Genomic DNA, 26,414 nt, shown 5'->3' on the forward strand with positions numbered 1-26,414 from the left:
AAAAGAAAGAAGGAAAAAGCACAGTTTTGATTAAAGAAAGGGATATATGCTTGCAAAGTTCAGCACTTTTGAATGGATATAAAAACATAAACATTAGGAAAAAGTTGGTTTCATCCACGTGGTAGGATATCAGTAAAATAAGTATGGAATTCAGTTAATGTAGGGACTGTGAAATAAAACAGTATTTTCACTACATTTGCCAGTTAGTTTTAGTTGATAATTTATCTATATTTTGATCATAAATTGTTTACTTTCTCCACTTTATAATTTTTAAAATGTTGTTTCTATATAAAGTTTATATATAATACATAGCATTATTTATTATAAAATATTATAAATAATATATAATATATATTAAAACCTATGTTTGTGTATAACATTTGTATATGAACATATATAAAGAATAATATTTAATTATATAATTATATTTAAATATATATAATATATGTAACATATTTTAATTAATTGTATGTTATAAATATATGTATAAATGTATGATTATTATATCATTTACTAACAAGGTGTTTCTTTAATGACTGTTGGCATGTTTTGCAAGGTTTGAAAAACTTTGAACAAGTTTTCAACCGAGCTGTGCGCTTTTTTCTACTTGTTGTTTCTTGTGTTTCAGCAATTGCATTTTTACATTGCATCACACACATAACAGAGTCTTCTCTCCTCTTCATGTTTTTCTGGTTGTTTTTGTCTATATAGACTTCCAATTTATAGATTACTACTTTATAAGTCCTTAAATGGTTTTTAAACCATCTTTGAGTTTAGAAAATAATTTCTTCCTGCCAACAAATGAGCTAAAACATCATAGAGGATGACATTAATAAGAGGACATTAGAGGAGACATTAATAAGAGGATATTGAACAAATAAAGTCTCATACATAAAAATTCCATAAAATTATAGAATAGTTGTTATTTTGATTATGGAAGATAATATTGATAGTAGTTATTATCCTTGTAGAGTGCAAATAAGGTTTAAAATAATAATACAAAATCTGTGAATTATTATTTTTACTAATAATTCCATGACTTATTTAAGATGAACCTTGAAATATTGATTGACTTCATACTTTAAAAACTGAAGCTATTTTATTCAAAAGCAGCATACTTTCCCCAAACTATCATTTTATTTTAACAAATATTTCCCGAATAACCACCATCGTTTTCTCTTTCTGGTATTTATAGCAGCACACAGCTTGGCTTTCTTGTAGCCGAAAGCCCTATTGCAATGTGAAGTTTTTATTTTCACAAAATAAACTCCCTACAAAGAGATAACAAAGCAATAAAGAAAGCACAAAGGCAGGATGTCTTTTGTATATTGCAATATGCGGTTACTATAGTATTTTATGAGTCAGCACCAAAAGTGCATAAGTTCTGGTGCCTTTTCATCAAAACTAACATAACACATCACCTGAAATGACTCCTGGATGTGCTACAACCTCTATGTTAGTTTGCTAACTATTTTATTTGTTAAAAATAAAATGATAGTTGCTTCTGTGTTAGTTTGCTAAAATAATTGTTTCATTGGTTTGGAGTGATTCATTTAGTACATACTTTCAGTATAACTAGACACAAATAAAACAGTGGCAAACCAAGTCCTTGCAATCTTGTAAATACAACAGACATAATGAAGTAATCAAGCTAAACTGGACCATGATTCCAGGCAAACACTTAGGGTTTTAGGAGGAGAGGTGGAACAGTGTTTATGAATCTGTAAGAAAGAAAAAAGTGTTTGCTTTCTCCTCCTCAACAACTGAAACTATCCCATTCAAATCAGCAACAATAAGACAGGAATGCTTTTGCTCACCAAAAAAAAAAAGTACTGGCTAGAATGTAATGTTGATATTTCAGTGCTTGGGTAAGAGAAACTGGATAGCATAGTAGCATTTTATCAATATTGCAGAGTGATGGAGGAAGATAGAGAAATGGTTTAAGTAAAAAAGAACTCAAATAAATAAAAATTTTTAGCTGAATAAGCAAACACTCTGAATTATGAAATAGGAAGATGACCTAAAAAAAATAAACCAACTCCAAATCTCCAACATGTTTCTTCTCTACAAGGATTTCTAGAAATTGTCAACCTATCTATTCTAAGGTAAATCGTTCATCTAAATTTTTGTACTATACTAAATTGTACCTAATATCACATTTTTTAATACAAAAACCTTTTCCTCAGTTACCCTTCCTACTTTACATCATCTTGATAATTAATGAACGATCCATATTTTTCTAGTGGTCCTTCCTCTAAGTTCCAGGATAACAGTATAGTGTCTAATTTTTATATCAGAATGACTGTAAAAGGTATCATTCTTCAAGAGGGAACTTTAACTGAGAAAATGACCCTACCAGACTAGCCTGTAGGAAACAGGAGATGCATTTTCTGGATAGATGATTGATATGGGAAATTTTAGCTCACGTTGTGTGATGCCATACTGGGTTTACTATACTATAATAGGCTTGCCAAGTCATAAGGAACAATACAACAAGTGACGTTTCTCCATGGTCTATAAATCAGTCACTGCCTCAAGGTTCCTCACTTGAATCTTTGCTGTTACTTCCTTCAACAGAAGACTATCAGATGTAGGCTCAAAACCAGACAACCTTACTTTCCTTCCAGGTTGGTTTTGGCAATGGTGTTTTTTATCGTTGGTAGTATTTCTTTTTGTTATTGTTTGTTTGTTCATTCGTTTCCAGAAATGGAAACCCCAAGGCATACTATGAAACAGAAAACTAGCTATGTAGACCAAGTTGCCTTCAAACTCCCACAGATTCATCTGCCTCTGCCCTCCAAAGACTGCAGTTAAAGGTATTTGGCACCAGGTCCAGCATTAAATTTGAATATATGATGCTGAGGAGAAAACCAGAGCTTCGGAGTACAGGTTTTCACCCTCACCCTGTTTTCATCTTCCCATCTTACTACTTTATGTACATATGGGGATGCTTCTCTTTGTCAGTGTAATCCATCCAACTTCCATGAAAACAAGTGTTAGCTATTACTTGATCATAATTATATGTACAGTGATTAGAAATATGCATGGACATACACAATTCAATGAAGTTTCAAGAAATCAAATGTTTAAGAACAAAGATACTTTATTTTAGATGTTACTGGAAATATGTCTTCTTGTCATAGTCAACTCAATAATCATGCTTCAAGTTCAGACAAGTACACTTTGCTTACAAAATTTTCTTTGACGGTTGTTGTCATAAACATTTGCTGAGAGATAATCAACTCTTATAATGTTTATGGATGCATGGAAGAAAAGGAGGGTGTGCAAACTGCCAGGACTCAAAAGAGGATTTTATACTGCCATTATACTAGATTTGAAGATTTATTTTTTTAACTTATGGATGTAAACTTTGAAGAAAATATGTGTTTATTCCTTGACACTCATTTCAGAGAAGAAGCACCACAGCTTTGTGAACAGAGTGCTATATATAAGAATTTGTGCTCAGAATGAATAAATGAAGTGCCGACCACCAAGACAATTCACTCAGATGGTAGCTATGACTATCGACTCTTGCTGTTGAGTTGGAAAGATATAGTCAAACTAGTCTTAAAAAAATTCACATATAGGCCGGGCAGTGGTATTTGGGAAGCATTTGGGAAGCAGAGGCAGGCAGATTTCTTAGTTCAAGGCCAGCCTGTTCTACACAGAGAAACCTTGTCTCGAAAAACCAAAAAGAAAAAAAAATTCACATATAGAGAAAACTATTATAGTCAATTAACCTATACGTAGACTCACAAATCTGTGAATAATTTATATCAGAGACTTTACTTTCTCTGTTTTTTTTTGTTTCTATATATATCACTATAATTTTTAGGTGGTTGTTTGTTCTGATTTTGAAATAAGAATATGAAATCTGAAATGAACTGCTCAATATGAGAAACTCTGTATACATAACATACTTCAGTGTGTAATGTCTTGTATCAATAAGATACAAACAAATACCTAAACAACAACAACAACAAACAAATAAAACTAACAACGACAAACAGTCAGGGTGAGACATGTTTGCAATCTTGGGGGTGTAAAGTAATGAAGAATCAGGAGTTCAAAATCACCCCGAGCTACATAGATAGTTGAAGTGCCACCTGATATAAGGACCTTCCCCCTGACACACACACACACACACACACACACACACACACACACACACAAACACACACAGGTAACAAGGAGAAAACAAGTAGCAGAAAGATGTCTGATTGTGTAAAAACTTGAGATTAAAGACAGGAAGCTTATGTTTAGTCAGTGTTGAAAAGGTGTTCACAGTTTAAAGTGCATTTATTATAAGCACATCCTTTAAATGAAACCTAATGACTTTGAGGTTTGAATAAAGATATTAAATACTAATACAAACAGCCCAGAGCAAAAATCAATTAGTCTGAGAGGCATGAGAAATCAGAGAAAAGAAGTACTGGGACTGAAAATTCCCACAAAGGACTTCTACTTTTCAATTTTTTAATTGTCTTGAAAATTAATGGTTGATAATTCCTACCTGGAATCAATGGACAACAAGCAATTTTTAATTGGGTGAAATGAACATTAGCTGAACCCAGCAAAAGTGATATGACACTAATAAAGCCCTACTATGATTCTCAGAGTAGCCAGTAAATCCCAACTGAGACCTTTGGAAGTTGAGCAAAGAAACTAGCTCCCAATACTATGTAGCCTGACATTCACCCTGTGGAGTGTTTGGGTGAAACAAAGGGCAGAGAATAGAGAACTTTGTTCTCTGCTTGAGCTAGCACACCAATCTTCCTTTCTCAAGCTAAGCACTTCTTGTTTTGGAAAACTGAAGGATACATGTGGGGATACAGCCATTGACAGTGATATCCACGGGGCTTGGTTTGGTCTTTAAGTGGAAGACAACAGATGTTGACATAGTTCAAGTTAAAGAATCACCTGAAGAAATCTCTTCAGATCAATGTCTTTCTATCAGTCTCTTTCTCTTTCTAAGCACTTATACATATGTAGATCTCTCCATGTAGCATTTGTCATGTGGGAAAGCAGGACTAATATACATATTATGTGTCTGTAAACTGCTGGGCACTAGTAGCAATTAAATCCCCAAGTTACTGAAAGATTGTCAAGGTTTCTTAAAGTGTCTGACAAAACTGATATTATTGGGAATCTTGCTGAGGCTGATGAGCTTCAACTTCCATTCATTTTTTGTCTACTCAAATGCAGCATCATTCTTTAATAGGAACCATTGCATTGACTCGGAAGACTGTGTATTGTTACCCCACACAACCTCATCCAATATGAAATGGCTGCTGCTTGAGTTGTTTGGAGAAGGGGCTAGGTACCTTCCATGATGTCTGCACTTACAACACATCAGGGAGGATGCCCTGATTTGGAACAGCTTAACATGTGCAGCTTATTTTCTACTTTCTCTTCGATTTCAGTGGTTTTCCCCACATAAACGATCTCCATACATGGCTTATTCTCAGTGACTATCTTTATACCAAAAGTCCCTGTATAACAGCACTTGTTTCTTTTACACAACCAGGCTCCAGGCAGAATAACAGCCAAATATTCACAATTTCACAAATTATTACCCAACTATGTTCCTTTTGAGAGCTATCTCTCCTGAACAGATTCTCATGCTTGGTAAAGTTAATAGGGCTTCAGTCCTCTTCAGTCCACTTATTGTTGCTCATTTCTCTTTCTAGGAGTACATTCCTTGATACTCAATCAGCTGTAAAATATCTTTCAACACGAAATAAAAGGCCTGTAAGTTCATGCATCAGTTTTCACAATCCTGCCTTGTAAAAGTCTTATAAAATCTTCTTGTTCACAAAGACGTTAGCTGCAGTGCCATACCTTTACTGCAACAATGCAGAGGCCAGCAACCTCCTCTAGTGTCCTGAGACAGAACAGGAATCTGTGATGCATATTGAGTAACTCACACTTCTGTAAATAGCACTTGACTCTATCTTCAAAGACCACTCAGACTTTCCTAGAATCCATAAACTACTGAGTTTGTCCAAATGCTTATACATCACCTGTATTCAAGAACATGGAGTCCTTAGAAGTTTCTTTTTTGTGTGATTTAGTTCCCACCATTCTTTTGAAACTAAACTCAAAAGCGAAAGTTGGAACGCCTTTTATATTTGGTTATATTTCACACTTATTAGCAAACGGGAATCTTCTTTTTAATCTTTATCACATTGCTCAGTGCTGCATCTGGTCACATATCTTCTCTCTAGGGTTACTCTTTTGGTCTAACATACATTGTGGTATAAGTCTATCTGTCCAAGTGTGTTTATGACTGCTTTCCTACCTCAAAATAATTCTGCATCAGGCTTCTCCATAAGAATACTTTTCAATGTTTCTTTATAAACAATACCCAGTAATAAAACTAACCAATGAGGTGAAAGTTTGTTACAATGAAAATTTTAGAAATCTCACTCTCTCTCTCTTTCTCTCTTGCTTTCTTCATATATGTATGGAGATGATATATATATATATATATATATATATACATATATATATATATATACATATATATATATACATCTATCACACACACACATATAAATATATATATTTCTCTCATGGTCCTGGATTGCCAGATGTTGTAAAACATGATACTACTAAAATAGAACTACAGCTTCAATAAAATCTTCATAAAATTCCAGTACATCATTCACAGAAGTAAAAAAATAATCAGTCTTACAAGTATGGAAATGCACAAAGAGACACTTAGATACAGATACACACACACACAAATACACACACACAGGGGTGGGAACTATGAGTGTGCAAAAAATTCCAAGAGTAATGAAAATCAGAGATATCACATTACCTGTATTGAAATGATACAATATAACCATAGTGATAAAAATATCATGATATTGTGATACTGGCACAAAACATAGATGTGCATAAGGACTAATGAACTATAATAGAAGGCTCAGAGAAAAATCTATTCAGCTATAGAAAACTAAACTTTAACAAAGTATACATCTGGAAAAAATAGAGCCTTTTCAGGTATTCATGTTAGCAATAAACCATACATACAATCAAAAGGATAAAATTAGATCCATTTCTCTGTTGTAAAAAATATCAATTAAAACTAGATCATAGAACTTAATTTAAAACAAAAAACAGTGCAATTACTAAAAGAAAAAAGAGAAAACACTTTGAGACCTAGTTGCAGGAAAAAAATGTATGAATAGAATCACAATAGTAATGTATATGGCCACAAAGCTTGACAAAATGAAATACATGAAATAAAAACATCCTTAGAGAAAAGAAATCATCAACAGAATAAGTCGACAGCCCATATAATGAGATAAAATTATTACCTTTATACAAAGAGGAAATATCTATAGTATTTGAAGAATGGAAAACATTAATCATTAAAGGAACAAAGCTGCCAATCCATAAATGGAACAATGGAAAAATTAGGCAATTGTCAGAAAAGAGCTACAAATAATCATTACAAAAATGTAAAAGCACAGCCAGGTATGGTTTTGATAAAGTACTCAGGAGGCAGAAGAATTCAGGTCTCTGTAACTTCGAGGCCAATCTGATCTTTATAGTGAATTACAGGGCAGCCAGGACTACATAGAAACAACTATGGTAAAAGCATATCTAAATTAATGTGTTAAAGAATACTAGAAATCTGAGACTTGTGAATTATGGCCAATTAAAATTACTTTGAGATATCATCTCATTCAAGTGAAACCAGGCACTATCAGGAAAACAGGATTAAAAATATCACTGAAGAAAATATGTGGAATGACAAACCCATATATAGTTGGGGGAGATTAAATCACAGCTTTTATGTGAATTAGCTGGATGCTTTCTAAAACACTGAAAATAGGATTTTCTTATGGCCCACTTATACCTATCTTGGTCATATAATCAAGGAATGCCACACTCTAGGATGTAGGTATGCCCAGGCTCATATTTATCACCCTGTTCCCTTCACAATGTAAACAAGTAATGTCAGCCAGTGTCCATCAACCAATATTAGATAATGAAAATGTGATGCATACCTTCAATAGAATACCTATGAGATAGAAAAAGTTAAAACCATACAATTTGCAGAAATATCGCTGTTATTATATGATATAAATTTAAGAAAAGTAATTGTTTTAACTACTTCTCTGTTATTCTGATAAAACAGCAGCATATGGTAAAAGTGTTTGTTTTTGCTCATGTTTCCAGAGGGTTAGGATTCCATCACAGTGGGGAGGCTTGGTACCAAGCAGATGGCATGATGGCAGGAGTGGGAAGCTGGCAGGTCATACCTTCAATGTGAAGCTTGAGACAGAAGCTGACATGCTCCTCCATGTACATCCTCCATTGACATGCTTCCTCCAGTAAGGTCACATCCTCTAAAGCCTACCACATAATACCACCACTGCAGGAGTTCTATATATTCACTTGCAGCTTTAACCAACTGGGATTCAGAAAATAGGTTTACTTCAATATAATAAAAAGTCTAGATTCCCTCTCGAGTATGATGTAACTGTGAGGAATTCTAAGCAAACAGAGACAAAAACTAAGCATGAATCCCATGAAGCATTGAGCATGAGCTTAAGACAATTTCTTAGAGACCTCAGAAAAAGTGCACCAGCTCATTTCAATTTCCTTTTGGAGTTAGTGACAAAGAAGCTAGGGAAGTTCTCTGAAACATGAGAAAGCAAATTCTGAAACAATATTATAAATATATATATATACATACATACATATGTATATATATATGCACATGTATTATAAGAGTGTTTAAATTAATGTATAACATGAACAAAGTCAGGTACATTCAATATAATTCATTTATATTAAATTTCATTAATATAAAATTATTTAAAAATAAAGGTAAGGATTTTTTTCCTGCAATTTCTTTATTGATATATTGTACTTCTGCAGTAATAACAGGATCAACACCATCAGGTTCATATGTCCATCAGAGGTAGTGTCTCTGAGCACCTATACTCTATTCATCAATTTTCATATTTCTCCTTACTTATGAGAACATCCTGTTTCCAGTCATCTAATCTCTCAACTCTAAATGTTATAACAAATGTTTAGGTGGCAATTAAATGATCCAGAAACACTGAAGCAATTGCAAACCATAAGGTAAGGATTTTTTTTTTTTTTTTTTGAGATAGGGTTTCTATGTATAGCCCTGGCTGTCCTGGACCTCATTCTGTAGCCCAGGTTGGCCTAGAACTCAGAAATCTACCTGCCTCTGCCTCCTAAGTGCTGGGATTAAAGGCATGCGCCACCACTGTCCAGCACAAGATAAGGATTCTTACAAGAAAAAAAAAATAAGTTTAAAAGACACTATGTTAAGTGTTTTATGTCAACATTGTACATATTTACATTTTAAATAGTTTTTTAAAAAGAAAACTACATTCCCTTTAGAATATTGGAAGCATTTTAATTTTAGTCACATATTTCCTAAAATAATTGAAATTTACATACTTCCAAGTAGGACTAAACGTTTAGAGGTATTTCTTCTGTAAAACTTGCATACATCTCATTAATTTTTAAATGACTTACTAATTATTCCTTGAATAAATTCCAGAAAAAAATTCAAGAAAAGCCAATGCTTTCTAGAGATATGTTTATATGAGTTCTTTAATATATAATAAGCTACTCAATTAAGGAGGATGTCAGTTTTCAAATTATTTCTTGAAATTTAGTCTGTAGTGGATGGATTAATACATATTGTCTTCCTTCTGTGCTTTGAGTTATGCAATGTTTTTGAGACTGCATACTGAATTATGGAAACAAAATGTAAATAAAGCAGATATTTGGGAGAGAAATAACCAGTGAATAGATTTCAACTTTAAGAAGTTTACTGATACAATGTTAGAGTCTCTAACTCCCTTTCCTTTCTTGCTCTGTAAAAGTCCAGAACTTAATGGTTATTGCTCCAAGTGACTTTATAAAACCTACCTTTTCTCCCTTTGTTCCCTTGGTAGTTCAGAAACAGGAATAGCAGTAAAAATATTTGATGTTTTAGTGTTCTTTTTCAGTTATTAAAAAAGCATTAAAAGGAAATTAACCATATGCATTAAATTCTGTGCTGGAAAAATTTATATTCAAGAAAGTAAAACAGGGAAATATTCTTCTTATCATTTTAGTAAAAAAAAAATTCTATATGTCTGTTACTTTCAAATAACATATACTTATTTCCAAATACAGAAATGATCAAAATTTTTCTCTTATATAAATAAGAAACAATAAACCTCAAAAGTCAAATTAAATTGTTCAGCATATTATAATTCTAAAGTAAGAATTCTGTCCTTTCTGGAGAAGAGTATATATGACATTCCCATTCAGGGACTAGCATAAGGATTCAGCAGGTTAGAACCTCTTTCAGCCTCTACTTCTGTATTAGTCAGGTGCTGTCAGAACCTATCTGGAGACTGCTATATCAGGTTCCTGTCAGCCAGCACTTGCTGATATCCACTATAGTGTCTGGATTTGATGATTGAATATGGGAAGGATTCCCAAGTGGAGCAATCTCTGGATTGTCCTTCCTTCAATCTCTGCTCCATAGTTTGTCTCTGAAAATCCTTCCATGGGTATTTTGTTCCCCCTTTTAAGAAGGAACGAAATATCCACACTTTGGTCTTCCTTCTTGAGTTTCTTGTGGTTTGTGGGTTGTAATTTGTGTATTCTGATCTTCTAGGCTAATATCCACTTATCAGAGAATGCATACCATGTGTGTTCTTTTGTGATTGGGTTACCTCACTCAGGATGATGAAAAAGCAAAATGGCTGAGAAATGTCAGGCCAGCATCCCATTATCTCTGATCTAGGAAAGACTATGTCTTGGTGGAGAATAGTGAAGCATAACGATAGTTCCAGTGTTTAAAGTGTTTATATAACACAAATTTATCAACATTTTTATCTATGAGGATTTAAAAAAGTAAGAAAACTTTAAGAATGAAATTCTAAAAGTAATAGAGTCTGTCTAAAAAGGAGTTAAGAATTGTAGGGGAATTTATAATCCAGCAGCATGGATGCTCAGGCAAGGGATCATATCTAAAGACCTTTTAGGTTAATGTGATCAGGCTGGAATGCAAATATGCTCAGGATTATAGTCAGTTTTGCCTGAAATAGAGACATGTGTTTATTATACATCTTATTTAGAATTGACCCTAACAATTAAGTAAGTTTAATTTATAGAAGGAAGCAGCCATCTTTGAAAGTGATTTCTAGTTGAGGGGCAGAAAAAGTGATGAATCAAAGAAAGATTTGACAGAATGAGTCAGAGAACTCTCATAAAAGCAGCACAGCAAAGTGAGTCTACTAAAGAAACATGCAAGGAAAGATAACAAGCTAGACACAGGTGTGGAGTATGATGGGAATTTTACAGAAACAGTTTTTCACGAAGAGGTTGTAGTGAAAACAAGCTACACACAGTAAAGACAGAATGAGCTAGAGAATGAGAAGGAGCAGGAAGGCTACATTGTCAAAGTTAGTGTGAGACCAGGCAGAGCAAGTCAGTCAGAAGCCGAGAGACGCTGAGTTGAGTCAGTCAGTTTGGAAGCTTCCAGGTCTAGGATGACAATTAGAACAGAGAAGGAAATGCTCTGGCAACAGCCCCAGCCCTGCAGACACATAGCTAGGATGTGGCTCTCAACTTATCACTTCATCTTAGGAAATGCAAGGAATATTCACAAAGAACTACAGTGACATAAATCGTTCTTCCTTATCTTAGACAAGCTCATGCATGCCATTGCTTTCACATTCAAAGCCCCTCATCAAGCCTGTCCTTGTGTTTATGCATGGACTTAAATATTAGAGGCAAACTTGGTTACGGCCCTCTGTGATGCTTTTGCCAAAGACAAATGACAGGATGCTCTCAAGGAGCAGTATAATTTGTTTCAATAATTTGTTTGTAAATCATAAGCTTTTATATACGGAACTTGTTGTTTTGAAGGACCAGACCTAAGCATGTGAAAAATACATATGAATAATGCATGAATTTTTTTTCAGGAACTGAATGTTTGTGTGAGGAATATCAGTAGTTAAGGATATGATAGCCAAATATTATAAGGTGTACTTGAAGAGCATTGATTACACAATCTTACAGTAAAAGTCAGAAAGAGTAAAAATAACCCATAATATGAGGACAGCATTAGGACATTTGTACCACAAAATCTATGAAAATGTGCTAGAAATAAAAAGGGAATGATCAAGGCATAAAAATAGCTATGGAAGTGTGTAAATTTAGCTATCTTTTACGAATGTTGGATACATTTGTCAGATATGGAGATATGAGCTTTAAAATCAGGACATTCTAAAGGTTCAACATTAGTGACTATGATGCAAATTTGACATAGAAGATGAAAGGAAATCGTTTGTTGTGATCCACAATATCAAGATTGAGTAATTGAATTTAATTCCTAATTAAGTAACTAGGAATTAAATAGTAGATTATCTAATAAGCTGGAAATTGAGCATGCTAAACATAGCTTGCTACAGAATATAAAGATGGTATATAAAATATTGAGATGAAATTTTAAAATGCAGCAGAAAATATGGAGGGGGACAAGGCAGATTTCATTTTTTTAAATTATATTGAGCCACTGTACAGTTTATAGCTTGAAACTGAAGAGCACACTGGAATAAAAATAAGAAATTAGAAAACAATATCAGAAAGATGACAAAGAATTAAGTCTTATTTTGTTTTGTTTTGTTTTTGTGTTTTTTTGAGATAGGGTTTCTCTGAGTAGCCCTGGCTGTCCTAGAACTCACTTGGTCGACCAGGCTGGCCTCAAACTCAGAAATCTGCCTGCCTCTGCCTCCCAAGTGCTGGGATTAAAGGCGTGCACCACCACTATCTGGCAAGTCTTAAAATTAGGAAGGAAACATTCATCAATTACCTAATTCTCATCAATATCTACCAAGGAATTCCGAGCCTGGTATAGCTGTCTTCTGAGAGGCTCTGACAGTACCTGACTAATACAGAAGTAGAGGCTCACAGCCATCCATTGGACTGAGTACAGGGTCCCCAATGAAGGATCTAGAGAAAGGACCCAAGGAGCTGAAGGATTTGTGGCCCCTTAGGAGGAACAACAATATGAACTAACTAGTACCCTCAGAGTTCCCATAAAATAAACCACCAACCAAAGAATACACATGGTGAGACTAATGGCTCCAGCAGCATGTGTATAGCAGAGAATGGCCAAGTCGGTCATCAATGGGAGTAGAGGCTCTTGGCCCTGTTCAGGTTCTATGACCCAGTGTAGGGGAATGCCAGGGCCACTGAGGAAGAGACGGAGGGGGAGGGGGAAGTAACAGGAGTTTGTTTTTGTTTTTGTTTTAATTTAATTTAATTTAATTTTTATTTTTTTTTTGGAAGGGAACCTGGGAAAGGAGATATTGTATGACATGTAAATAAAGAAAACATCTAATAAAAAAGAAAATATCTAATAAAAAATAAATAAAAAAATTTAAAAAGAACTGTTACTAAAGTACATCTTTTTAGTCCTTGAAAAAAAAACTACATTGAAGCTTTTTCCACTATGGCCATCATTAAGTTCAACAACAGAAAGAAATTGTTACCACTTTATGTAAGAAGGGAAGAAAACCATATATTCTACTCCTTGCAATGTAATTTGGTTCAGTCACTGTGAAAAATAAAAAAATAAAATAAAATAAAGAAAAACAAACAAACAAATCCATAATTCATAACATTTATATTTCCTATTTGTGGCTACTGTGGTGGTCTGAATAAAAATGCCTCTCATAGGCTTATTAAGATGTGTGACCATGTTGTTGGAGGTGGTGTATCACTATGGGTTGGTCTTTGAGGTCTCAGAAGATCAATCCTGACTAGTGTGTCACTGTCATTTCCTGCTGACTGCAGATCTGAAGGCAGATTCTTGCTAATTCTCTAGCTCAATATCTGCCTGTATGCCACCATGCTTCCTGCCATGAGATAAAAGAATAAACCACTAAAGGTTAAGCCAATCCCAGTTAAATGTGTTTCTATATAAAGTTGCCTTGGTTACAGTGCCTATTCACCACAATAAAACCCTAAGGTAGATACTGCAACAAGTCAAGGTCAGATATACCTGAATACTTACATTTATTGAGACATTATTCTCAATAAACAAGTAATGGAATTACTCTAGGTTTCAAATTGTCATTACAACAATGAAGAAAATGTGGTGTACACACAGTGAGATTTTTACTTGGCCACACAAAAGGAAATACTCCATTTGTAAAAAAAAAAAAACAGGTAGAATTAAGGATCAATATATCCATGAAATAAGTCAATTCCACAAATAGAGACAACATGTGTGCTACCTTATATGCATACATGTGTCTTATAAGGTGTGTGTGTTTCTTATGTATTTGAGGAAAGAGAGAGAGAAAGAGAGAGAGAGAGACAGACAGACAGACAGAGACAGACAGAGACAGAGACAGACAGACAGACAGACAGACTTAGAGCCAGAGAGACAGAGACAGAGACAGTGACAGAGAGCCAGAGAGAGAAAGAGAGAGATAGAGAGACAGAGAGAGAGGCAGAGAGAAAGACAGAGAACTAAAAGAGGGACTCACAGATTTAGAGATGGAAAAAGAGAAGATAAGGGAAAAGAAAAACTGAAATATATACCAATAGAGAAAGTATTATTAAAATGCATTATATGAGTATATGGAGATATCATAATGAAAAGCTGTTGTAAATTGAACATGTTAATGAATTATGTTAACAAAATTTTTTTCCTTGTAAGAAACAAAATTTGCTGTTGGGAATGTTTCATTTAGTCATTAGTGTTTAAAGACATTATTAATAATTCTATTTTTAAGCTCCAAGACCTGAAGACAAATAATATGAAAAAGACATGACAAGTAGTTAATTGAGTATCAGAACATAAAGTTTTTAAGCCCTAGTTTGTGGATTTTCATGCATAAAAACTTTTCTATAGTACATCTATTTATGGATTCCTATAAATATATGTGTGGTAGTTTGAATAGGTATGGCCCCCGTAGACTAATGTGTTTTTTAATATTTCTCCTTTAGGTAGTTGAACTATTATGAGATATGTGCTTGCTGGAATACACAGCCTTGTTGGAGGAAGTGTGTCACTTTGGAGGTGGTCTTTGAGGTCTCATATGCTTAAACTATGCCCAGTGTTGCTAACAATCTCCTGCTGCTTATAAATAAAGATGGAGAACTCCCAGCTCCTTCTCCAGAACTATATGCCTATATACTGTCATGAAGATAATGAACAAAGCCTCTGCAACTGTAAGCCAGCCCCAAATAAATGTTTTCCTTTATAAGTTTTCCATGATCAGGGTGTTTCCACACAGCAATGGAAATCATAATAAAAGCAGTATGTAATACAAATAATGTAAAATAAAAATAGAATGAAAAAATTTTTGCAGATGCACTGTGTTAGTGAAAGGAAAAATTAAAGCTTTAGACCTGTACTGACTAGGAAGAAAAGTTATGGGCCTAAGAATCCATCACAAGCTGGCCCACATAGGCCTGGGAAGGAAGGAGTTAGATATCATAAAGAGCTGGCAGTCAAGAAGACATAAAACTATAACCATAGAGGAAAACATGTCTAGGCAAACGAGGACATGTCCAAGGCCCAGGCCTGCAAAGACTTGCCTGGCGGATACTAAGTAATGGATCATCTGGTCCTCTCAGATATGGTTTAAGGTCAGATGCTTTGTTGACTCAGATTAACACCAACCTTAGGAATTTTCCACTCTGTTCTGCACGTAATAGTTAATATTTGAACTAGCCAATCATGTATGACCACACTGATCCCTTTGTTACCTCAGACCTTTTCCCTATATAAACCCCTAACTTTCAAGCCTCGTGGTTGGCTCCACTATCTCCTGTGTGAGATAGGTGTGGTGCCAAACCGGAGTGCCCCGAAATTAAAAAATACCTCTTGTAATTACATCAAGATGGTCTCTCGTGATTCCTTAGGTGTACGTCCTCCCGAGATTTGAGTGGGCGTCTCCCCCAGGGATCTTTCATGAGTACCATTTTGATTTGTTTTAATTTTTGCAAGCATATTAAACAAAGCAGAATTGGTATTATTCCTTAATAGTTAATAATAGAAAAATTCATAAAAACTGAAGACAATCAAAATTTTACAATATAGTATACAATGAAAAATGTTAGAATATAATAATTCCTATACTTAAATTATAATTAATTGTTTAATAGAAGTTATTTTTTTGGTTTTTATTTTGTTTCTTTGAATTATTTTTATTACTTTTACCTTTTGTACAATCCAGCCATTACTTCCCTCCTGCTCCTCCCCACACAGATCCTCATCCCATTCCTACTTCTCCCTGTCTCCAAGAGGATGTTCCCCCTACCACAACCTGGCCTTCCTTCTCCCTGGAGCCTCAAGTTGCTCTAGGGTTAAGTGCATATTTATTTTAATAACTTTAATAAGCATGCTAAATATTAGAACTATGCCTTTGAAAAAGAATTAATGGTAGCTAATAAATCTCATCTTATTATGTATAGGTATTAAATCTGATTACATTTTGTCAATTGGATATTTCTCAACTTTTGTACAAATTATTTTTACTTTTTTAAGTCATATTCAAATGTCTGTTCACTTGAATACTACAATTTCCTCTGGCTGAATTTCTGATATTTTATAGTTTAGCATTGCAATTATTGTTTTATTGTGATATGTGCTTTATGCTCAGATTGTTTTGCACCTGAATCAATGTTCAAGGAGTATAAAGAAGTAGAGACGGTTGTGTGATTAACTAGGATAATTACCTACATAGATTATGTGATTAGATAATAATTTAATTTATCTCTAGTTTCTTAATACTTAGCCCAGGGTGGTTTGCAACTCCATAGCCACATGTCTTTCAACCTGCATTAAAAGGCTTAAAGACATGTACTACCCCATCTGATGTGACAAAAATAAAGTTGTGTTTTTATAACTTAAAACTTAAGGCATCCCATACTTCAGATAATACTGGCACAAAATTACAGAGAATTTAATAACAAAGTTAGTGCTAGAAAAACAAATTGAGGAAAGCTATGTAGATAACCCTTACTTCATTTTGGATATTTGTTGTAATGGCTTGATCTCTTATTTTTAGTGTATTAAAAACCTACATGCCTTTAAGGTAAAATATCAAAACACACCTTCACAAAGCAACTTGAAATATAAGCCGTTTTCCAGTAACTATATTCTTCATTGTATGTTTCTTAACAATACATTAAATGCCACGCACACTTTGCGTGATGGTGGTATTTGAGGCGTAAACTTCAGGAAAGTCAGTCTCCTGCTCCCACATTGTCGCCTGGCACCCCAAACTCAGAGGTAGCCCAGATATGTCCTCATACTTGTGTGCTAGGAGCTCACCAAGATATCATTTCTTTACAGCTAGTAAGAAAATTCGGACATTGCTCTCTGACCTTCACCAATGTTCCAAGGTCCTAGTCAAACCCTGGCTTGGAATGTTAAGCCTTTCAAACTAATTGCCTCCAGCACTGTGGGTAGGACATTAAAGCTTACAGAATGAGAGGACTATCCCAGGGCAAGATCAGGTGAAATCCTCATTCTTAGTCAACATAAGGCAGGCCATACTAGATTTGCAGCTGAATCACTCCTAGGAACTAGCTTAACAAGTGTTCCCTAGGGCTAACCTCCGCTAGTCCAGAAAAATAGCAATGTTGAGGAACTTACTTAGGCCCACCCAGTCAGTAACCAAAACAACAAACTGAAGAGGAACTATCTGCACCTGGCTTCTAAGCCAAGGTCACCTTAGTCAGAGCTAGCTTTCTTTCAGATTGTAATCCCTGTTTAGTTCCTTCTAAATTAACATGTACATACTTTGCTGCTGACTTATTGTGTTCCTAAGGAAGGGCTATGTACCTGCACCTTGTTTTGATGCATCTTGACCTTTGTACCACCTGACTCTTTCAAACCCTTCTGTATTGACTATATAAACCTGACTCCATATTTGAAAAATACACTCAGACCTTACCCAACTCGTGTCTAGTCTGTTTGTCAAAGCCGAATCCCGTGCACACCTGGCCAGAACCCATTGTCCTGCCGAACAAGGGACCCCTTAAGAAACCCCAGTCCGTAGCAATTAAAGACAAATATTCCTAAAATATTTATCCATTTAAGCTCTATTAATTGTAATCCCTTGTTATATTTTTGGTTTCTTAAAATGTATATTGAATCCTAGATAATCATCCTTCTTTTAATAGGAATAATGTTAATATTTGAACTATAACTGAATTAGTCATATCACAGGGATAGCTATATATAAATCTAGATACAGATCAATAGTTTCTAGTTCTTTTAAAAGGAATAATTTATTTCCTGAGTTTATCTTCAATTTTCATACAATGAATCAATATATAAGATTATGAATTTAAACATATCCCCCCGAACACATATTCTGTTAAATAAGACATGTTAAAATGGATCTTTAAAATGATATAAGTACATAACCTAATGATATATCTTGATCCTCAAGGGACTGGCACATTATGATATATCAACATAGATTTATAAATAATAAATACACCACACTGGAAAAGAACTTTCATAATAGAAGGAAGCTATGCAAATGGAGAAATATCCATTAGTAAAATGTCTCTAACATTGACTTGATTTTAGTAACTATACAATTAAGCTTACCTTTAGAAAACAGTAAAAATAATAATTTCCAGTAATTTTATTTTCATTGTTTGAAAATTAGAATGAATTTAATTATTAAAACTAGATATAAAGTTCATAAATATATAAATATGAATACTTTCAAGCAATATTGAGTTTTGTTTGATTTTTTTTTTACAGAACAATGTTACCCATCAATAAGTTTAAGCAATATCATGTACAGGTTTTATAAAATAATTTTTATATGGAATGAATTTAACTTATTTAAATAGTTGGAATAAAATCATCATTTAATGTTTTGTGCTAACATAAAAGAAATATTTTTCTCAGTTAATGTCTTTACATAGTAAAATATATTCATATGAAAGAAAATTGAACTATGCATTAAAACAATTTCATATATACTTTCATTGAAAAACTGAAGCTTTTTCTTGGGAATTTTTTGTTTTGTTTTGTTTTGTTTTTTTCAAGACAGGATTTCTCTGGGTAGCCCTGGCTGTCCTGGAACTCACTCTGTAGACCAGGCTGACCTTGAACTCAGAAACCTGCCCACCTCTGCCTCTCAAGTGCTGGGATTAAATGCCTGTGCCACCACTGCCCAGCCTCTTGGGATATTGTTAACTGGATAAGCAACTGTCTCTTGAATACTGGCATGAATTTTTACGCCCAGTACTCATAAAAACCTGTTGAGTATTAAAGCATCAAAAAGTGTATCAAATGTGAGAATCACTATATTTATTTTTTAATTTATTTATTTTTAGATTTTTTTTTATTTACTTATCAAATGATATCTCCTTTCCTGGTTTCACCTTTGGAAAAACAAAACAAACAAACAAAAAAAACCTGTTCCCTCCCTCATTCCCCTGCTCACCAACACAGCCTTCCCTGCTTCCTGGCCCTGGCATTTCCCTCCACTGGAGCAAAGAACCTTCACAGGGCCCAGGGCCTCTCCTCCCATTGATGACCGACTAGGCCATCCTCTGCTATATATGCAGCTGGAGCAATCAGTCCCACCATGTGTACTCTTTGGTTGGTGATTGAGTCCCTGGGAGCTCTGAGGGTACTAGTTAGTTCATATTGTTCCTCCTAAGGGTCTGTAAATCCCTTCAGCTCCTTGGGACCTTTTTCTAACTCCTTCATTGGGGACCCTGTACTCAGTCAAATGAATGGCTGTGATCCTCTACTTCTGAATCACTATATTTAAGAATTGTTAAATACTAAATTATCAAAGCAATTGATTTTAAAATATAGCTTTTGTGTGCTTGTTCTTAAAGAAAAATTTGAGCTAATTTGAAAATATGAAAGAGGCAGGTGGATTTCTGAGTTCAAGGCCAGTCTGGTCTGCAGAGTAAGTTCCAGGACATCCAGGGCTACACAGAGAAACCCTGTCTCAAAAATCAAAAAAAATTTATGTTAGCATATATTTTAATAAATAAATCAAACTCACATGCTTTGTGGAACTTCTGTTTCACATCCTGAATAGTTGACATTTGTGTTACCTGAGAGAAGGAAAGACAATTATGAGAAAAACATGATAATTTCTGCTAAACAAATATTTAAGAAACTTAGTGACATTGTCAAAATATCAGTAAATTTATATATTTAAATAACTTTTAAATTCTACTTTAACAACTAATATGAGTTATTAATGCTACATTTGAAAATTTTTATTTACATACAGTTATAGTACTCTAAGTCCAATCAATATATTCCTCTAAAAATAATATATTAAAATCTTTTAAATTTTCATCTTTTCAAAATATTGGTTACTGTCTTCAGAAAACAAGAGAATATTGAGTAGAAAGTATGAAGTATTAAAGCCAAGCAAAATCATTTATTGAGAGGCAGGTGCTGTACAACATGAATTTGTCTCATACATTAAGAATTTATGGTACACAGACCTGTTATGAGACAAGTCACTTACATGATTGCATTAATGAATTTATGGTAAAAGATTTTACAACAATTTTCAACAGAATAAAGGTATACTAAAAAACATACAATGTGCATAATATATTAGGTTTAACATAATTTTATCTCTAATTACTGAGAATAACACATTTTCAAATGTATTTTGGTTTGATTTATTTAAGTTGTGAAATTACTCTAGCTAACAGTTTATCCCTAATACCTCAATCCATCATAGTACTTCTTGACCTTTTGTTAGTAGCAGTTTTCAGAGTTCAAAATTCTTTTCACCACTTACTCCTTACAATTACTTATTAAAAATCCTTGAAAACACATATTAAGATCACCTATTACAACGTGATTATTTTTCTTCAGTAGGTTTAGGAGATTGGTGTAATATATGATGATCATATGAGAAAATGTTTTCTGTTTGGTTGATTGATTCATAATTATGGATTTTTAAAAAACAATTAAATAAAAATGCATGAAAGATCATGCACAGAATAGTTATTCAATTATGACCAACATTTCAGTACTGTTAACATGTTTACATTAATGACAGCTACCACCCTTGGCATGGACCCAGATACTTTCCTTCCATTCCTCTATTCTGACCTCCATATATTTTTTAATACTTCTCATTTGAAAATGCCTCACTCCATCCTTCCAGCCTATACCTATCACCTTGGGACTGGGCTGCCAATCCTTGTACAGAAAGAGACTTCTCATAGTTCTTCATCTGCTCCCTTCTTCAGCCATTCTCCCCATTCTTTTCTGACAACCGACCCACCTCTACTCAGACACACTGTCCTCTATGGACCCCACAGCTATAACTATGGTAGAGACCAGTGCTACTAACTGTGCCCTCCTTCAATTCCTCCATTCTGATTCCCTGAGGATACCATTAATCTTGCCTTTGCTACCCACATCAGCCTGTCCTCCCAGATCATTCCATTCCCTTGAGACTCACTGCATTCTCTAGTAGAGCATAGGTTAGACCTTTCAATGCTCCATGGAGCTGGATGCCAAACACTCCTGTATAAACCTCAAGAGTCAGTCCAGTTTCCCTACCACTAGCACACACTTAACTAATCTGTGACTGCTCGGAGTATGCACCAAGATTTCCAGCCAGCACTTCAGATCTGAGACCAGTTGGAATCTGAACCCTAAAACTCAAGTGACCCCAAAACTGAAAAACATAACTGTGCTACTAATACATAAGATTTCATATTGGACAATAGCAATCGAAGACCTGAATGCCACACAGCATCAAGAAACATCCTATACATTTTTGACTCTAGATACAAAGATACAAGCTCAAAACCATAGAAATAAAGGAGATAACATGCCTTTGCCAGAAACCAGAACTCCTATTTTAATATTGTCTTCAAAACTAGCTTAGCTGAAATATAAGACAAGAATTTAAAAATAGGAATTGTGAATGAAGTCAAGGACTTCAAAAGGTTATGAATAAGCACTTCAAAGAAGACATTATAAAATGAATTAAGGAAAATTATTCAAGATATGAAAATATAATCTCATAAAGAAACAGAATTACTAAATGTCAAATTGAAATAAAAGTTAAAATAAAACACTCAAGAAATAATGCAAAAATCTCAAGGAAAGTCTTAACAACAGATTAAATAAAGTGGGAGAAATAATTTCAGGTTCTGAAGCGAAGGTAGAAGAAATGAATAAGAAGATCCACAAAAACAAAGAATGGAAAGCTCCTGACTGCTCCGTAAATGTCCCGGCAATTTTCTCTGAGTGTTTACTAATAGCCTTTTCCTTTCACTCAGTTTTCAAGAATCTTCTAAAGAATAACTGAGCATCACATTAATTAACCCATTGTCCTAAGTCACTGTTATATATACAAAGAAAGAAATACTTGTGTGTTCCCTTCTTTTGGGCTTGTTGTGAGAATATTCCTGAGTGAGGTAACCCAAACACAAAAGAACACACAGGATATGTACCCACTGATAAGTGGATATTAGCCCAAAAGCTCACAATACCCATGATATAACCCACTGACCATATCGAGCTTAGGAGGTAGGAAGACCAGTGTGTGGATGCTTCAGTCTCACATTGAGGGGGAAACATGATGATAGCAGGAGAAGGAGGGAGGAGAGCCTGGAAGGGAGAGAGGAGGGAGAGGAAACAATGCAGGGCAGTATCAGGTACTGAAAGGCACCAGAGAGAGGTACAGAGAGTCAGGTAATCAAATAAAATATATGTAGCAGTGGGGGAAGAGGAACTGAGGATAGCCTCTGGAAGGTCCCAGGTGGCAAAGAAGTGAGAGGTTCCCAAAACACAACAGGGATAACTTGAGCTGAAATTTGCAGTGAAGGGGAGATAGAACCTGTAGAAACCACCTCCAGTAGACCAGCACAGACCCCGGTCATGGGATAGGGCTACCCACCCATCAAAAACTTTTAGACCAGAAATGTTCCTGTCCAAAGGAAAGGCAGGGACAAAAATAGAGAAGAGATTGAAGGAAGGGACATCAGGGGACCGCCCCACCTGGGACTCCATCCTGTCTGTTGGTACCAAAACCAAACACTGTTGCTATTACCAAGAGGCACTTGCTGACAGGAACCTGGTGTGGCTTCTCCTTAGAAGGTTCAGTTAGCAACTGACCAATGCAGATGGGGATGCTTGGAGCCTACTATGAGACTGAGCTCAGGGACTCTGGTGGGGAGCTGGAGAAAGGACAGGAGGAGCTGAGGGGGATTGCAATCCCATAGGAAGAACAATGTGGGATGGCTGGACCACCCGGTGCTCCCAAGAACTAGACCACTAAAGATGGAGTGTACAGGGAGGGATCCATAGCTCCAGATATTATATAGCAGAGGATACTCTTGTCTGACATCAATGGGAGGAGAAGCCCTTGATCCTGTGGAGGTTTGATGCCACAGCATAGGGTAGGGGGATGCTGGAGCGGTGGGGTGGGGAGGGTTGGTAGGTAGGGATCACCGTCATAGAGGCAAAGGGGAGGGGAGAGAAGGCAGATGTGGGATGGGGTGGGAGGTTGTGGAGGGGTAAGCAGGAATTGGGAGATCATTTGAGATGTAAATGAATGGAATGATAAATAAACAAATGAATGAATGAATAAATGAATGGATAAATAAATAAATCAGAAATACAAACTCCCAAACTGGAAACTTTAACATTCTCCTCTTTACTATTTCTTATAAGAAATCAATCATGAACTAATAAACGAACAAGGTAAAGCTTTCTAACTGAACCAAGTGTATGTATCTGAAATTCAGCATATTGTACTTGAAGTTTGATTCATTGCTGGTTTGCCAACATTTACATTGATGATAGCAAAGTTTTCATATGCAAGAAATGAAAGTTGTGACTGCCTTTGCCATCTGTTGTCTTTTTTAAATAAACTATTCATACTATCATTGTTTGCATAACTATATTTTTCTCATATGTCCCAGAACTCCTAAAATTGGACAGACATCCCTGAAAGACTGTCAACAGTATCATTTTGAAAATGAAATCGTTAGGAAAAAAAAAAAAAAAACAACAGCCAGTTCAACCTGTTTGTTAAAAATTGGCAATTTTTGATCCAGAAATTATCAGTGAACATTGGGAAAATTGTTATCATACATACAGAAGAAAATAGAATAAAGATAAGTTGACCATAAATGATCAAATTTTAAGATGTTATAACACTCCTCAGAGGAGCACATAATGTAAACACTTAAACAGGCTTGATAACTGGTAAGAACTGCTACTTGCTAGTTTTAGAAAAGAAGAAAGAACATGGCCCTAAAAGCATCAAAGCCAGGGTTAACACAGAAAAGAACAGCAACATCTGTTAATTTCTATCATAAATTTTTAGTTTAGAAAATGGGGTAATAAGTTGAAAATTTGCTTTAAAATTTATCAGAATTTCTTAAATAAGCAAGTAATATTTCAGTAGTGAGATGAATAAAACCCTATTTACTTAAGATTTCACTTTAAATTAATTTTTAGTTATTAATTGAGAAATAGTGGAACAGATTCTGAGTGAAACAGTTAGCTCTCTAGACACTGAATCCAATCATCTAAATGCTTATCTTTGTTGATCATATCTATTACTGTTTCTGGGATGTAAAGCATCTCATAGGCTTGCTTCAAAGGCATGAGAGGCTATGTTTGATGCCCAGCACTACATCAAACACTATGACAGGCTCTCCCATAATCCTAGCACTTATGAACTGAAGGTAAAGAAAGGATTCAAACATTCAAAGTCAGCTTCAGAAACATTGCAACTTTAGGCCAGTTTGAGTTATATAAAATTGTCTCCAAAGGCAAGGTGTGAGGGACTTTGCAGGAAATTTGTAGTTTATTAATATTTCTTAATTTTAATGTGAAAATGAGCTGATCAATATGAATTACGTTAAAATCAATATATTATTTATTATATATTCATTTGTAAGTATATGATTCTTCTATCATAAAACATTTATATATTATAGTAATCCTTCAACAGATATCAAATATGCCTATCTGTCAAAAGTTAAGCACTAGTATGTATATCAATTTCTCTAAACATGCACCCTAGAAATTTAAAAAATAGATACATCTGAAGAAATATGATTATAAACAATACCAAAACAGTACTAGTAAGTTGTATAAAAATTTTACTTGAAGTACAGCTTAAAAAACAGAAAACTAAACAAAAATGTAAAATTAATTAAAAATAATTTGGAGTTTTGCAGTCTTCACATATTTAGAGTAGATTTAGCACCACTGTATTGGCTTAGATTTGAATTCTGATTAAGTTCAGATTGTAACTGTTTCGTTCAGTGACGTTCATGACAAGCGGGTAATAAATGTTTTCAGTGATGCGTAAACCTGTATAGACAAATAAATAACTCATCAAGAAAGCAATTTATCAAACACTTGCTAGAAAAAATTACTAATTACATTAGATTATGGGTTTCAAAATCAAATAATGGAAACAAAATCAAACAATTGCAAAGTTAAAAGCCTTCAAACATGAAATAATTTTAAATGTTCATTTCAGAAGCTCTAAAAGCACATGATGGGAAAGATAAATGGCCACAAGCAGCACAATTCTTAATTAATTCCTGATTAACACAAATTGAAAAGAGAATGAAAACAGAAGTTCAACACTTCTTTAACAAAAAGAAATAACAATGACAGATGCACAGACAGTTCAAAATGAATCTCTTGAAAAGAGAATACCAGGTTCTTGAACATCTCACACTGTAATGATGGGTAGATCAGATTGCTCCCTTAAATCTTAGCAGATCAACAGAGATTATTCACCTTCAAAATACACTAATAGAACATGATACTCTAATGGTTTGGAGTTTGAGAAATTTGCACATGGAAAAATCTTAAGAGAATGAGAAAGTTTATTTGGCATTCCTGGGTAAATTTCTCTAAGGCGTATTTATTGCATGATGATATTTCTGTTAAAGCTTCAAAGGTCAACAGTGTAGAGCACTTAGAGGACATAATTGTTCCATAAATGCCACGACTATCATGATGACCTTTCCATGTGGTGGAAGCATTGGGCACATTAAATGGAAGAGATTTCATTAGCTCTTCTAAATATAATATAACACACACACACACACACACACACACACACACACACTACATATATATATATATATATATATATATATATATATATATATATATATATATATGTAGTGCTTTCCTGCTTATATGCACTTTCTTCAACAAATATTCATCCTTCTACTTTTATGGAGTCTTCAGTGCAGATTTAATTACTCATAGATTAAGAATTAGAGAAAAAGAGCCTTCATACTGTCCATTTCTAGTATACATGGCAGAATTTTTGTTGTATCTTTATTCTCTGAAAGCTAATGCAATTATTTACATCTCA

General features: G+C 34.4%; 1 protein-coding gene across 1 annotated transcript in view; it reads right to left on the reverse strand.

Annotated features, from left to right (window-relative positions):
* Window positions 1-26,414, reverse strand: part of Tecrl (trans-2,3-enoyl-CoA reductase like) — a 71,974-nt gene that overhangs the window by 37,896 nt on the left and 7,664 nt on the right. Inside the window, exon 2 of the mRNA XM_031341972.1 lies at window positions 20,076-20,127. Coding sequence (XP_031197832.1) covers window positions 20,076-20,127 — 52 coding nt within the window. The remainder of the gene's footprint in view (window positions 1-20,075; window positions 20,128-26,414) is intronic.

The sequence above is a fragment of the Mastomys coucha genome, unplaced genomic scaffold, assembly GCF_008632895.1.
Source record: "Mastomys coucha isolate ucsf_1 unplaced genomic scaffold, UCSF_Mcou_1 pScaffold22, whole genome shotgun sequence".
NCBI classification, from domain to species: Eukaryota; Metazoa; Chordata; class Mammalia; order Rodentia; family Muridae; genus Mastomys; species Mastomys coucha.